The 13,874-nt window shown below is 48.4% G+C and overlaps 1 protein-coding gene and 1 long non-coding RNA gene across 2 annotated transcripts in view; one reads left to right on the top strand and one right to left on the bottom strand.

The window, feature by feature from the left end:
• The window catches only part of SMARCC1 (SWI/SNF related, matrix associated, actin dependent regulator of chromatin subfamily c member 1), a 62,623-nt gene that overhangs the window by 17,175 nt on the left and 31,574 nt on the right, over positions 1-13,874 (top strand). Inside the window, exons 10-19 of the mRNA XM_051806118.1 lie at positions 150-268; positions 1,096-1,220; positions 2,030-2,089; positions 2,715-2,752; positions 3,888-4,009; positions 4,982-5,053; positions 9,931-10,044; positions 10,131-10,284; positions 10,577-10,690; positions 12,301-12,360. Coding sequence (XP_051662078.1) covers positions 150-268; positions 1,096-1,220; positions 2,030-2,089; positions 2,715-2,752; positions 3,888-4,009; positions 4,982-5,053; positions 9,931-10,044; positions 10,131-10,284; positions 10,577-10,690; positions 12,301-12,360 — 978 coding nt within the window. The remainder of the gene's footprint in view (positions 1-149; positions 269-1,095; positions 1,221-2,029; positions 2,090-2,714; positions 2,753-3,887; positions 4,010-4,981; positions 5,054-9,930; positions 10,045-10,130; positions 10,285-10,576; positions 10,691-12,300; positions 12,361-13,874) is intronic.
• On the bottom strand, positions 9,250-9,897 carry LOC127479353 (uncharacterized). Its single transcript, XR_007907535.1, has 3 exons — positions 9,765-9,897; positions 9,428-9,596; positions 9,250-9,353 (listed from the first exon to the last, which is right to left on the bottom strand). It is a non-coding gene; the product is annotated as an uncharacterized LOC127479353 (long non-coding RNA).

Here is a 13,874-nt window from a genome sequence, read left to right as displayed (position 1 = left end):
GAGCTGGAGAGGGACTGGAGTCTCTCCTGGTGTGTGTTGGGATGTCACTGCTTTTAGCCCCTGCTGTGGGCTGGGTTAAGGAGGGGTTTAACCTGCAGCACAGCAGTGACTGATCTGTGGGATGAACTCACTGCTCCCCTTCTCCACAGCCCGTGCGGAGTCCCGAGAGGAGGGACAGGAAAGCAGCTGCCAGCACAAGGAAGAGAAAACATTCCCCTTCTCCACCCCCCACCCCTGTGGAGTCCAGGAAAAAGACAGGGAAGAAAGGGTGAGTGTGTGAGCCCTGGAACTGGAGAGGAGCTTCCCAGAACCGCTCCTGGGGAGATCCTGGCACCTTCCAGCTCTCACCCGAGGGCACCCTCCTTGTTTCCACAGTGGAACCAGGTGGTTTTCCCTGTGCATTGGGTGTGATTCCCTCACTCCTCTGCAGGGGGGGAGGACCTGGGGCAGGTTGTCCTTTGCCTGTGTCAGGGACAGGGTTTCATGGCAGCTCAAGAGTGGAAATTAAAGGAAAAGTTGCTCAGCTGCTTCCAAACTAACCCACTCTGGCTGTGTTGGGGCACTCTGGGGTGCGTGCACAGTTCTTGAGTTCAGCCCCAGGAATTCCTGCATGTAATTAAGGAGATTTTTATTGATATAGTCAAGTACTTTGAAGTCCACTTCTCGCATGTAAACCTCAACAGGGAGACATTTGTGGCTTAAAGATTAGGGGGGTTATCAGTGGTTTAGTTTGATCTCTTAAAAGGAAGAAAATCCCATATTCTACCCAAATAAAAGCTTATTTGTGGGGCTTTATGTGTGGATATGGAGGGGAGCAGTTCTGAGCTAAAAATGCAGGTCTTGTTCATAGAGCTGCTGGGCTCTAATAAGGCAAAGCTGGAAATTTATCATCCAAGAAAGAATGAGTGGATAACCTGAATTACTTCTCGTTCCAGTGTAAATCCTGAGTTAGGTCCTGCAGGGAGAGGTGTGGGTGGTTCTGCCTTGGTTCCCACGGGGATTTCAGAAGGGTTTTAACCCATCCTTTAATCCTGGTGTGTGAGCAATGTCCAGGTGAGAACATCTGGCAGAGAACCTGTGTCTGCTCTGTTCCAGGCAAGCAGCTCTGTATGGGAAAAGGAGGGGGCAGAAAGAAGAGGATGAACAGGAAGATCTTACCAAGGACATGGAGGATCCCACACCAGTCCCCAACATAGAAGAAGTGGTACTTCCCAAAAATGGTAAAATATGCAAACACTGGATTCTTTGAATGTTAAAAAATGGCTTAAACTGCATCAAAAATACACATATATTTTGTCAAATCTTTGAAATACTTTGTGACCATGGGGCTAGGTGATCTGATCCCATCCAAATTTGTCTAGTCTGGGATGTGACAGCTGGGAAGGGCAGCAGACTCACCTTCCTTTGGCCTTCTAAAGTATGAAAATACATTTACAAAATACACTTTTTAAAATACATTTACAAAAATCTACTTAAACATTTCATTTCACTCTTTTTGGATTTGTTGGTGTTTGGGGGGGCGTGTGGAGTTTTCTGGAGCAAAAATAATTCTCTGCCAAGTCCCCAAGAGAAGGATGTTAAATAAGTGGAAACTCTGCAACGTGTCAAGTGCTTTGAGCTGTTAATCCTTCCCAGGGAAGGGTTAAACTGGACAACACCTGATCTGGGCAAGGCCTGGTAAATGAAGATAAACTGGAAAAATAATTCCTTCTGCAGTCCTTGGCACCAGGGCGTTTTGGGAGTGGCTCCATTTGGGTTTTCCTTGGTGTGAAGTGGGTGTTGAACAGGTGGCAAAGTGCAGGGTTAGCCCCTGGATAGAAGGGGTTTGTGTCCAGCTGGGAATTCAGGGCAGTCAGAGGGGCCCTTGTGCTCCAGCTCACACATGAAGGGTTTGGACTGCAGGGACTCGGCCAGCAGAGTGTCTGTGGGTGGGACAGGGAGATCTGCTGGGTGGGATCCTTTCTCCTCCTGCTGGGCTCTATCCTGTCTCCTCCTGCTGTGCTCTCACCAGGTGGTTTTGCCTCTGCAGTGAACCCCAAGAAGGACAGTGAGAACACGCCGGTGAAGGGAGGCACCGTGGCAGACCTGGGTAAAGCCCCTCAGCACCCTGAGTGCCCCAGCCCTGCTGGGAGCCCAGCACAGCCCAGAGGCTCAAGTCTCTCCATTTTCAAAGCAGTCTCTAATTCTACTGTTTTGTTGAATTAATTCAGTTTTCATGTGTATTCTGGTCAAAGTGTGTCAACTCTTTTTTTCACTTGCAGGGCTCTTCCTTCCCAGACTGTTCTTACTCTTATTTTTTAATATGACATATAAGCTCTTTTCTAGCTCTTTTCCTTGTCTTTACTGGGACTCAAGGTGAACCACAGGTTCCCTGAGCTTTGCTAAGCCTTGACATAAGAGATCCACAGTGGTGTCCCATATCCTGTAACACAGGGCTCATCTGGGGCACTGGGAAGGGTGGTAATTAAATAGGGATTCTGGAGTGAGGGGAAATCAGCATTGTCCTTCCTCTATATTCTTACTGTTCCCTGGGCTGGGAGGGGTGGGTGAGATGTCATTGCTTTAGTGATGGGTGATCCACTTTCCTTCCCTCCTCACTTCCCATCCAAAAGAAATTAAATGTTCTTTCCAACTAAGCTTTTGTGTTGCTGGGGAGGCTCCTGAGCACTCAAATGGTTTTTATTGGTGTAATGCTGAATGGTTTTACCTTTCAGATGAACAGGACGAGGAGACAGTGGCCACTGGAGGAAAGGTAACAGCAGCTCTTTGTTGTGAACTTCACAGGAACTGAGATCAGAGTCCCAGCCTGGTTTGGGTGGGAAAGGACCTCAAAGCCCATCCAGTGCCACCCCTGCCATGGGCAGGGACACCTTCCACCAGCCCAGGTTGCTTCAAACCCCATCCAACCTGGCCTTGGACACTTCCAGGGATCCAGGGGCAGCCACAGCTTCTCTGGGCAACCTGTGCCAGGGCCTGCCCACCCTCCCAGCCAGGAATTCCTTCCCAATATCCATCTATCCCTGCCCTCTGGCAGTGGGAAGCCATTCCCCCTTGGCCTGTCAAGGTCTTAATGTCACCTTCAGTAACTGATGATTATCAAGTGATCTGTAAGAGTAAATTAGTTACTGATAGGAATGTTTCTGTTATTATAAAAATTCTTGAAATTATGTGGGGTTACTTTGTATTTTTAAATCTGGTTGTGGGATTACTTTGTCATTTTAAATCTAGTCTATTAAAAAGGACAATGAGGAGACAGATGCCAAGTATTTTTGGAGAAGCATTTTTCAGACCAGAGGCTTTTCAAAGCTTTTGCTTTTTCTTTTAGGTTTTAGGACTAAATCTAACCCTAGGTTGGGCTCTTAATAGAGTTGCAGGAGTAGTTTCTGTACTGAATTGCATTTGTGGCACTCTTGTACCCTCGCTGTTGTCAGGTCACTGGGTTTGTTTAGAGTGCTACCTCGTTGTCTTTGGGGGAATTTAATCCCAGATAAAGGTCTGTTATTGATACCAGGGACTCTTTGGGGTCTTGCTTCAGGGACTGGGTTATTTTTAATGTTGAGTTACCCACGTGCTCTTCAAACAACCCCTGAGGGGTTTTGTACATGCAGTGTCATGGCCTGATCCTCTTTTTATACTTCTGTGCCCTTCTCTCGATCATTTTGGGACAGGAATTGAACGTTTGCTGGGACTCAAGTGGTAGAACCTCAGGTGTTCACAGGAGGCCTCTGTTGTGAAGCAACAGAGTGACCAAAGACTTGTCCTCCTCTTGGGGGTGTCCCAGAGTCTGTACAGCACTGGAAAGCTCTTGTTTTGGACCAGCTCTGCTGTCCCAGAGCTGCTGGGGTGTCTCTGGCAAGCCCTGACCGTGGTGTTCCCCCCTGCTGCAGGAAGATGAAGATCCCAACAAGGGTGACCAGAGTCGCTCCATCGATCCGGGGGAGGACAATGTCACAGAGCAGACCAACCACATCATCATCCCCAGCTATGCATCCTGGTTTGACTACAACTGGTAAGAGGGGAGCTGGGGGGGAACTTCAGGGTTTGGGTTGTTGGGGTTTTTTCATAAATTAAGCCAAGAGTTGAAGGAAACGACTGTTGGTTAGGTCTGGTTCCCATGTCTGGGGGCAGCTTTTCCATCTGAAAACCTTCCTGAGCTGACTTCTGGCTGTTTTCAGGGATTGGGAATGAGGAAGAGGATTTCAAACAGCAGAGACCCTCAGTCTGCCTTCTCAGCAGTTCTTGCTTTACACTGATTTCCCCCCCAGTGTGGAAGATAATTCCTTTCTCTTCCCTGCTTGTCTAGTCCTTGTGTGATCTGTGTTTGTATCTCCTTCTGAAAGCCAGTGCCTTTGGATTTGGCTTCAGAACTTGCCTTTGAGGATAAATCATTGGCTGTACAGGGAGGACACTTGTTTCACCTTGGAATCCTCCTTGGACTCAGGGATTTGGGGGGGGTGCCCACACAACCCTGGTGTTCTCTGTACTCAAACCTTGCTGGTGTGGGAGGAGCAGTGAGTGATGGGGAAAGGAAGTCCCTCTGGAAGTTGAACTCCTAGGGAGCACTTTTTAAAACAAGAAGTACTTTGGAAGCACAGCAAGGAATAGTCACTTGTCTGGAAGGCTCTCCTTGAGCACCCACTTTGTCTTGGCTCTTGGAGCTCAGGCTGGAATCTGAAAAGATGAGCTGTGACTGGAGTGTTGGGATTCATGTGCAACTTCCAAAAGTGAGTGACTTGTCACAGCAGCAGATTCAGGTGGGCTGGGAACTGTTGGTGGAGGGGTTGGATCGATTCCCAGCTCGGGCAGACTCCGTTCCCTTGGGTCAGTGGCCTGAACAGAACCAGCCAAAATCAAATTTCCAGAGTACTGGGGTTTCTAAAAAGTAATGATCACAAATAACCCTTGTTGTGACTGTTCTTTGGGGGTGAGCAGGGCCCTGCAGGGTTGTTGTGTTTGCCATCTAACGGGGTTCTGGTTGCAGCATCCACGTGATCGAACGTCGGGCGCTTCCCGAATTCTTCAACGGGAAAAACAAGTCCAAGACTCCAGAGATGTGAGTAAAGCCTGTGAATGTGGATGGTAGGAGTGTGGCAAGATAGAGGAGCTTCCCATTCCATGAATCCTGGGGATACTCCAGCTGGGGGGGGTGTTAAACTGGTGTTTTCTGCAGAGCATGAAAGGAAGAGCCACTGATTAATGTCTGGACAGTATTGGAGCAGAGGTAAAAGCTTAAATATCAAAGAAATAATTACCAGTGGTTATCCAGGAAAAATAAAACTGATTTCTCCCAAGTAACATTGAACAAATTCTTGAACCTTGTGGTACAAAATGTGATCACCTTCCGAAGCCATCTAAAAATGTCATGGTAGGGTAGAAACTGAATAATCCTCCTGGATTCTCCCTCTCCCCTCCTGCCACGCCGTGGTTCTGAGGCTCAGGAGTTGTGTGTGTAGACACTGAGTGTGTTTTGGGTGCTGTGTCAGGCCGTGGAGTGGATTTTCCACGGTTTTCTGTGGTGATTTCACAGTTCCCTGAGCAGCTGGTGGGTAATTGTGAAGTGCAGGTGAGGGTCAGGAAATGAATCTTCACAGGCCTTGGATGTGACTGCTCTCAAATGTCAGAGTCTGGTTTCAGTCACAGAGTTCTGCATTGCAAGAAGGAAGGTATTTTTTTTGTCTCCAGCTGTTCCAAAGCCTCTGGTGACACCTCAGTTCTGGCCATGCCTGTTCAATCCAGGTGGATTTAGAGCCAGTTTGTACCTGCCTCATCTCCTTGTGGGATCTGGTTACTGCAGAACTTGAGTGGTCTTAATTCAGAATTATCCACACAGGGCTGTTTAAACAGCTTCAACATCTCCCTGGAGCTGTTTAAAATAATAATTAAAATAAAGCTGATTACTGTGAGGTATTGCAGGTTTTGTCACACATCAGATGATTAAATTCTACTGGTAACAAGATCAGCTGCTGATTTTGCCTCAAATGCTTGAGAATCCCCTGCAAAGGTTGTTCTGTGCATTAGGAAAGTTCACCTCCCCTTCTCTGAAAATGTTCTGTTCTAACAGTAAATTTCGTTATTCAGAGCTCTTGAAAGGGGATCTGTAAAGGAAGATGGGCAGTGTCAGACTTGTGAACACTGTGTTTGTTTCTGTTTAAATGATCCTAGAACCTGAGATTTCACACCAAAAAATCATGAATTTCTGCCCCAGTGTGTGCTGGTCCCCTTGGCCAGTGGAACTGGGCAGATTGTGTTCACTTGATCTTGGTATCAAATCCTGGCCAGCTGCAGAGCAGCTCTGGGGGATTTTAAAAGGTTTTTCAATCAACTACTGAATGAAATGTTTGAGGTGTCTCATTGTCTGAGTGTCAGCTGAGCCCTGGATTTTTCATACACAGCATTTCATACAATCCTGGAGTGGTTTGGGTGGGAAGGACCTTAAAGCCCATCCAGTCCCACCCCTGCCACGGGCAGGGACACCTTCCACCAGCCCAGGTTGCTCCAAACCCCGTCCAACCTGGCCTTGGACACTTCCAGGGATCCAGGGGCAGCCACAGCTTCTCTGGGCAACCTGTGCCAGGGCCTCCCCACCCTCCCAGCCAGGAATTCCTGCCCAATATCCCATCTAAATCTCCACTTTTCCAGTGGGAAGCCATTCCCCTTGTCCTGTCCCTCCATGCCTTGTCCCCAGTCCCTCTCCAGCTCTCCTGGAGCCCCTTCAGGCCCTGCCAGGGGCTCTCAGCTCTCCCTGGAGCCTTCTCTTCTCCAGGGGAACCCCCCCAGCTCTCCCAGCCTGGACAGGAGAATTCCTGCAGGGACTGTTCCTGTGCTGGAATCTCCCTGTCTCAGGTGTCACTGTTGGGTTGTGAGGCTTCTGGTCTGACATTGAGATAGAAAGTTCCATTTTGAAAAAAAGGAAACTTTAAACCCTGAAGAAGATGAAGCACTGGGATAGGGCCCTGGGAGGTTGGGATTGTTCCTCCTTGGAGTGTTTCCAGGACAAAGCCCTGGAAAACCCAGTCAGAGTCCGTGGTTTGAGTGGGAGGTTGGATTACAGACCTCCTGAGGTCCCTGGAGCCCTGGAATTTGCAGCCTATAGTCTTTCCTCACAACCTCTCTACATGTCTGAGTTCCAGAGGTAACTACAGCTGCATCATGGAATTCCAGAGTGGTTTGGGTTGGGAGGGACCTTCAGGATCATCTCGTTCCAACCCCCTGCCATTCCAAAACGTATTTGTTCCAAAATGTATTTGACAGTGACGCTGCTCCCCCAGTTTTACTGTTCAGCAGATGGTTGTTTGGGGGTTTCCAGCACTCTGGGTCTGAGGCAGCTGAAGGAATGCTGATCTCTCTGTTTCCCACTGATGGGGTTGTCACCTCTGGTCCCAGGATTCCTTTCCCACTTGGCATCAAAACATCAGGTCTCCTGATTCTCATCCCTGAGGTGCTGCTGGTTACTGCCTGTGAGTGGAGCGGGTCAGGGGCTCCTCCCAGTCCTCCTGTTGTCCTGGAGATCTATTTTGGTCCCATTTAGGGGTTGTAGGAGCAGCACGTGGGCTTGGCTTTGTGTTTCCTGTTTAAATCAAGGAGTGCCATCCCTGTGAGTGGAGATGATTTGCCTCCAGCTGAGTGTTGAGGCCAAAGCACCCTGTTTGAGGAGCTCACCCAGGTTCACTGTTGTGACAGCAGTGCCTGGGGGTGGCTCCTGTCTGAGCAGGCTTTGTAACTAAATCCCACTTGACTTCCCTTCTCGCTGTTGACAGGTTTTAGCTGATGGGTCCTGTTGTGGTTGAAAACCGTCTCCCTTCAGGATAAAACCTTGGGATGCTTCTGTCTTGGGCTTCTCTCTGCACCTCTTGATGTGACCTTTGCTAATAAATATTAATTTCTGCAGCCAAGACCTGTTCCTGGGCAGGTGGGAACCCAGTTCTGCCCTGGAGCATTCAGAGATGTGCCTCAGTATTCCTCTGGGGAAGAGCTCCCCTTCATCTCCAGCTCCCAAACATCCCCAAGGAGCCCAACACCTACCCCAGAGTTGCTCCTGGCCAGCTTCCTATGGAATTTGGTCAGGAGGGAGATGTGGGATTTTGGCAGGGATCTGTGCTTGCAGCATCTGTCTCCTTATGCTTTGCCTGGATGGTTTATTTATATTTTTGGTTACCAGCTGCTTTGCACACACTGCATGTGAGACATTCCCTCTGGAATTTTCCAAAGGGAGGGATCTGCTAACAATACACTGTTTTAAACACAGCTTTTCACAGGATGCTCTCTTCACAGAATCCCAGGATGGCTTGGGTGGGAAGGGACTTAAAAGACCCCCTAATTCCTCCCCTCCTGCTGTGGGCAGAGACACCTTCCAGCAGACCAGGTTGCTCCAAGCCCCGTCCAACCTGGATGATTCCAACTTGAATTTGGCAGGTTGAGGTTTTTCCCTCTAAAGAACAGGGCTGTCAGTAATTTTCTGGGAGGTTATTTTCTGGACAATTTTTATTAGGAAGCATCAGGATATTGCAGAAACTTCCTGAGGAGCCTCTGAAGCCACAGTGCAGGGAACGGGCTGAACCCCAAAACCTTGGGCTGTCATGTGCTGAAATGTGGGAATCTCACAGGGATTGTTTCTGCTCCAGCTGTTCCCAGCTGTGCTGGCTCTGGGCTCTTATGCTCTGCTTTTCAAAGATCTGCTCTTCCCCATGTTGCTGTTCTCCAGCCTTTCCTCCCTCCTCTCTTCATCCATTAAAACCTCCCTGTGTAGCCACAGCAGTGTTCCAGCTGCTGTGCTGCTGCTGCTGCTTCTCTGTGCAGCCTTTTTCCTTCCAGCCTCACACAGGGATGGACAAGGATTATTTACCCTATTTCCATGGGAAGACCAGACCCCACTAGTTTTTTCTGCAGCTACTACTGTTGTGTGAATATTTGGTTGATGCCCAACCTAACACAGATATTTGTGTGACTGCAATTGGAGCGTGTTTCCATCCAACCACAGGGAAAATGCAGAGTGAAACAGTCTGGAAGAGATGGGTCACACTCAGCATATAAAAATAAATCCACTTAACCTGTTGCTTTGGATGCTGATTCCTAAAGTTCCCCAATAAAAACAGCCTGTTGGTGTTTCCTTGTCAGTGACACGGGTGTTTGGAGGAGGTGAATCCTAAAATAGAGTCTGGATGCTGTTAGCCCTCAGTGGCCATGAGCCGTGTGCCCCTTGTGTGGCAGAGACCTGGCCCTGATGTGTGACCCTGGGCATGAATCCATGACTGTGTGCCCCTGGTGTGGCAGAGACCTGGCCCTGATGTGTGACCCTGGTGTGGCAGAGACCTGGCCATGAATCCTTGACTGTGTGCCCCTTGTGTGGCAGAGACCTGGCCCTGATGTGTGACCCTGGGCATAAATCCATGACTGTGTGACCCTTGTGTGCCCCTTGTGTGGCAAAGACCTGGCCCTGATGTGTGACCCAGGCCCTGATTCCATGAGTGTGTGCCCCTTGCGTTGCAGATGCCTGACCATGAATCCATGAATGTGTGACCCTGGTGTGGCAGAGACCTGGCCATGAATGTGTGACCCTGGCCCTGAATCCCTGACTGTGCCCCCTGTGTTGCAGATACCTGGCCATAATTCCATGACTGTGCCCCCTGTGCTGCAGATACCTGGCCCTGGTTCCATGACTGTGCCCCCTGTGTTGCAGATACCTGGCCATAATTCCATGACTGTGCCCCCTGTGTTGCAGATACCTGGCCCTGATTCCCTGACTGTGCCCCCTGTGCTGCAGATACCTGGCCATGATTCTATGACTGTGTGCCCCCTGTGTTGCAGATACCTGGCCATAATTCCATGACTGTGCCCCCTGTGTTGCAGATACCTGGCCATGGTTCCCTGACTGTGCCCCCTGTGTTGCAGATACCTGGCCCTGAATCCCTGACTGTGCCCCCTGTGTTGCAGATACCTGGCCTACAGGAACTTCATGATCGACACGTACCGGCTGAACCCTCAGGAGTACCTGACCAGCACGGCCTGCAGGAGGAACCTCACGGGGGACGTGTGTGCCGTCATGAGGTGACAGCGGGACCGCGGGGCGGGGGCCTCGGGGCCTTGGGCAGGGCTTCAGTTGGGAAGCTTTGATTTGCCCCTCTCTCTGGCAGGGTCCACGCTTTCCTGGAGCAGTGGGGCCTCATTAACTACCAGGTGGACCCCGAGAGCCGCCCCATGGCCATGGGGCCGCCCCCCACCCCTCACTTCAACGTGCTGGCCGACACCCCCTCGGGGCTGATGCCCCTGCACATCCGCACCCCACAGGTGAGTCCCAGGGCTGGCTGGGGCTCTGTCCAGGGCCATGGAGCACAGCAGCACAGTTGGCTGTGCCCAGCTGGGTGAAATGTTCCCTCTTTTGTCCAGCTGGGTTGAGCATTTCAGGTCGTTTTACATGGAACACTTGCCCCCATTGCTCAGATTTGTTCTACAGTCACCTCCACAGACCTGGGTTCAACTTCTCTGTGCAGTCCATGTTTTGGTGGACACTGGTCTGAAGACCTTGAGAGCCTTGCAGTTCTTGCCCCTGTCACCTTTCCCTTGTGATGTTTGTTCCCAGGTTCCAGCTGCTCAGCAGATGTTGAGTTTTCCAGAGAAGAACAAGGAGAAGCCAACTGACCTGCAGAACTTTGGCCTTCGCACAGACATTTACTCAAAGAAGACTTTAGCCAAGGCAAGTCTTGGGATTTTTTTCCCCTATTTCCCCTCAACCTTCTGTTGAACTTTCCTGCTCAAGTGTGCCCAGCTTGGTGACATTGAGGTGACTTTTGTTACTCTTACACTCCCAGTTTAGATTTCTTCCCTGGTGCAGGACACTGAGATGAGTGATTGTCTTGGAATTCTGATTTTGTAGGAATAAAGACACGTATCAATTCCCATTCCACTGTCAGCCTTCAGACCCCAAACTCACTGTGTTCCTGCATATTCCACCTGAGTGGTTCAGAATCATCAAACCATCCAATAATTCCGACCAGGAGCTGAGATCCTCCACCAGGATCTTTAGCTATCCTGTTTTCCAAGTCTGAGCAGGGTTTTCCAGCCTGAGAGAACAAAAAGTGTCCCCAAATCGTTGCAGGGGACATTCTGTCACTGTCACTGCAACATGTTGCACAGGATAATTAAAACTTTGAGGCATCATTGCAGTGCTGTGATGATTCTATAACCTCCTGCCTTCCTCCTGCTCCCAATACCTGTGTGTGCCTGGAGGTGCTGCAGGAATCCCATGTAACCATAACACAACCTTTGGAGTTGGGGAGTCTCCAGAGTTTTTGGGCTCACATCAGGCTTAATTCTGTGTAATTAGCCTGTTGACCTAAGAGGTCACTATTTAAACCTAAGAAATAACTATTTATACACTATTATTTATACTATTTGCACATTATTTATTCCTTCAGAGAATGGTTTCAAAACCCCACAAACCCAAAGCACTACTTCTAGAGATAAGTATTTTTTATAAAGCCTCATTTCATCTCCCATTTCACAGACTGATTTTTCACTTGTTATGGGGAGTATAAATATTCTCCAAATCCATAAATCCCTTCCTGGTTCTGGACTCTTTACAGGATCCGTACCAGTGAGCTGGAGCAGATTTCTTGGCAGATACTGATTTCCCTGTTTGGTTGCTGTGTGACTGTTGGGTTTTTGGCTCTTAAATCAGCCTGTTGTGGAGCTGATCAGCTGCTGGGTGATGATGAATGTTCTGTTTGGGTTAATGATGTGTCTGAAATGCATCTCGAGATAATATTTATTCCCCTAAATACCCATTTCCTTTGCTGTGCTCAGGCACAGAGCCACCCAGTGATGTTCTTTAGGGGCAGGTGACAAGCTGCTTCTGTCCTTTTTTGACAGGCCAGGGTGTCACAGGAGGGGAAGTTTCACCATGAATTTTGTGATTTCTTTTTTTTTTAAGCTAATCCCAGCAGTTAATGAGGTATAGATATGGGAGCAGCAACTCTAGGAGCAAGTGATTGCTGGAGTGCAAATGGTCTTGCTGTAATTACTTTTCCTTCTCACACAGCTCATTTCACTTGTAAAGATTTATCATTTCTTTACTGATGAACTTACAGATAAATGAAATTATTTTTTACTGATGAACTTTCTAAATAAATGAACTTATTTTGGACCAGCACACACCATACACAGCCCACTGCCTTCAGCACTCAGAGAAGGGTTTATCATTTAGGAAAATCCTCTTTTCTCTTTTTCTCCTCAGTTTTTTCTTCTAAAAGGTTTTGTACAAAAACTCCTGTATTTCACTTCTTTTTTTTCTCCTGTTTTTTGTAGAGTAAAGGTGCAAGTGCTGGGAGAGAATGGACAGAGCAGGAGACACTGCTGCTCTTGGAAGTAAGTTCAGGAGGGCAAAACCCAAGGGCAGGAAACAGAAACATGCAGGATATCAGGCTTTAAAAACCTGCCCCTGGCTGATACACTGGAGTTAGATAACAACTGCCACCATGAGCTCAAGGATCTTACTGCAGGAGGAGGTGGCAGAACATCTGTGTGAGTCAGATTTGGTCTATGAATTAGATTGGGCTCTAACTTGTACCTGCAAGCCAGAAATGAAGTATTTAAGAACTTCAGGTAAAGTCAAGAACAAGTTTTGCAGTGCAGAGGGGTGTTTTCCTTCAGCAGAGGTCCCTGACAGTGTGAACTGATGGTGAGTAATTCAAGCCATGGGAAATAATTCCAGCCATGGTTTGCTGCCTGCTCAGGTGAATCCTTGGAAATGCTGGTGGTCTTTGCAGTCTGACATCCTGGTGGGCTGCACAGTCCCTGCCCCTGCCAGAGCTCAGCAAACAGCTCATCTTCGAGGGTGCAGTGGTTCTCAAACAGTTCCTGGCTCCTGCCACTGAGGAGGGAGCCCTTTGGGAGCCCTTTGGGAGCCCTTTGGGAGCCCTTTCATCCCTCACATCTCCTGGTTGCTTTGACCACGGAACTGCACTTGGGGTATTCTCTGGTCTTTTCCTGGAAGTTTACAAGAAATATCCCAGAGCTGGCTCCAGTCAGGTGCTGTAAAATGAGCTCAAAGAGCTGCTGCAGGTTTTTGTCCCCCAGGTCGCTTCATCTGATGCTCCTGAAGCACGTGGTGATTGTGGGATGTCCTGGAATTCCAGTGGGGGATGGAAGCTCCCCCTCCAGAGGCTGTTCTGGTGTCCCACGCTGACATCAGGGCACAGTTGTTTTTCTGGGCTTCATCAGAAGAGGAGTCTCAGTGGCCTGAAATAATTCAAAGTGCTGCCACTTCCTGTAAAGAAAAATCATCTCTCCAGCTTTGCTATTCCAGGGACATTCTCTCTCCAGTGGCTGCACAGCTGATTTATTTCCCTTTACGTAATTCAGGGTTCTAAGAATTCCAGTTTGGGGTTCTATTTTTGTTTATTTCTACTTGGAGAGCTTAAAGCAGACTGCAACTGCTTGATTGTTCCAACCTTTTATCTTCCCATGTGACAATAAACCAATTGAAAAGTTTAATTGTTAGGGAAAAGCCTGGAGAAGGGACCTGGATAGTGCTGAACAACACTCAGCTCCTGTGACTGAGCCCTCACAGATATGGGGTGTGGTTACCAAACAGCAAAAACTTCTATTTTTTCTCTTTATTTTAGGTTGATATTCACTGTTTAGCCAACACTTTTCTATAGGCATGTGGAAAAAAATTTGCTTATGGGGTATAAACAGCTCAGATGTTTTCCACAGCATTCTTGGAGGAGAAACAAGGCTGATGCCTTGATACACTGGCTGCTTTCCTCTATTATTTATTTAAATGTATGATTTAAATTAATACTATTAATATAATAATTATTTAAAATTATTCAGTGGTTTGTACATTTGTAGCTTCTGGTCAGACACAGCAAGTTGTA

The sequence above is a fragment of the Manacus candei genome, unplaced genomic scaffold (assembly GCF_025592945.1).
Source record: "Manacus candei isolate 608988 ecotype Guabito, Panama unplaced genomic scaffold, ASM2559294v1 h1tg000066l, whole genome shotgun sequence".
Taxonomy (NCBI): domain Eukaryota; kingdom Metazoa; phylum Chordata; class Aves; order Passeriformes; family Pipridae; genus Manacus; species Manacus candei.
The sequence above is the reverse complement of the archived record's forward strand: the minus strand, read 5'-3'. Positions and strand labels throughout refer to the sequence as shown.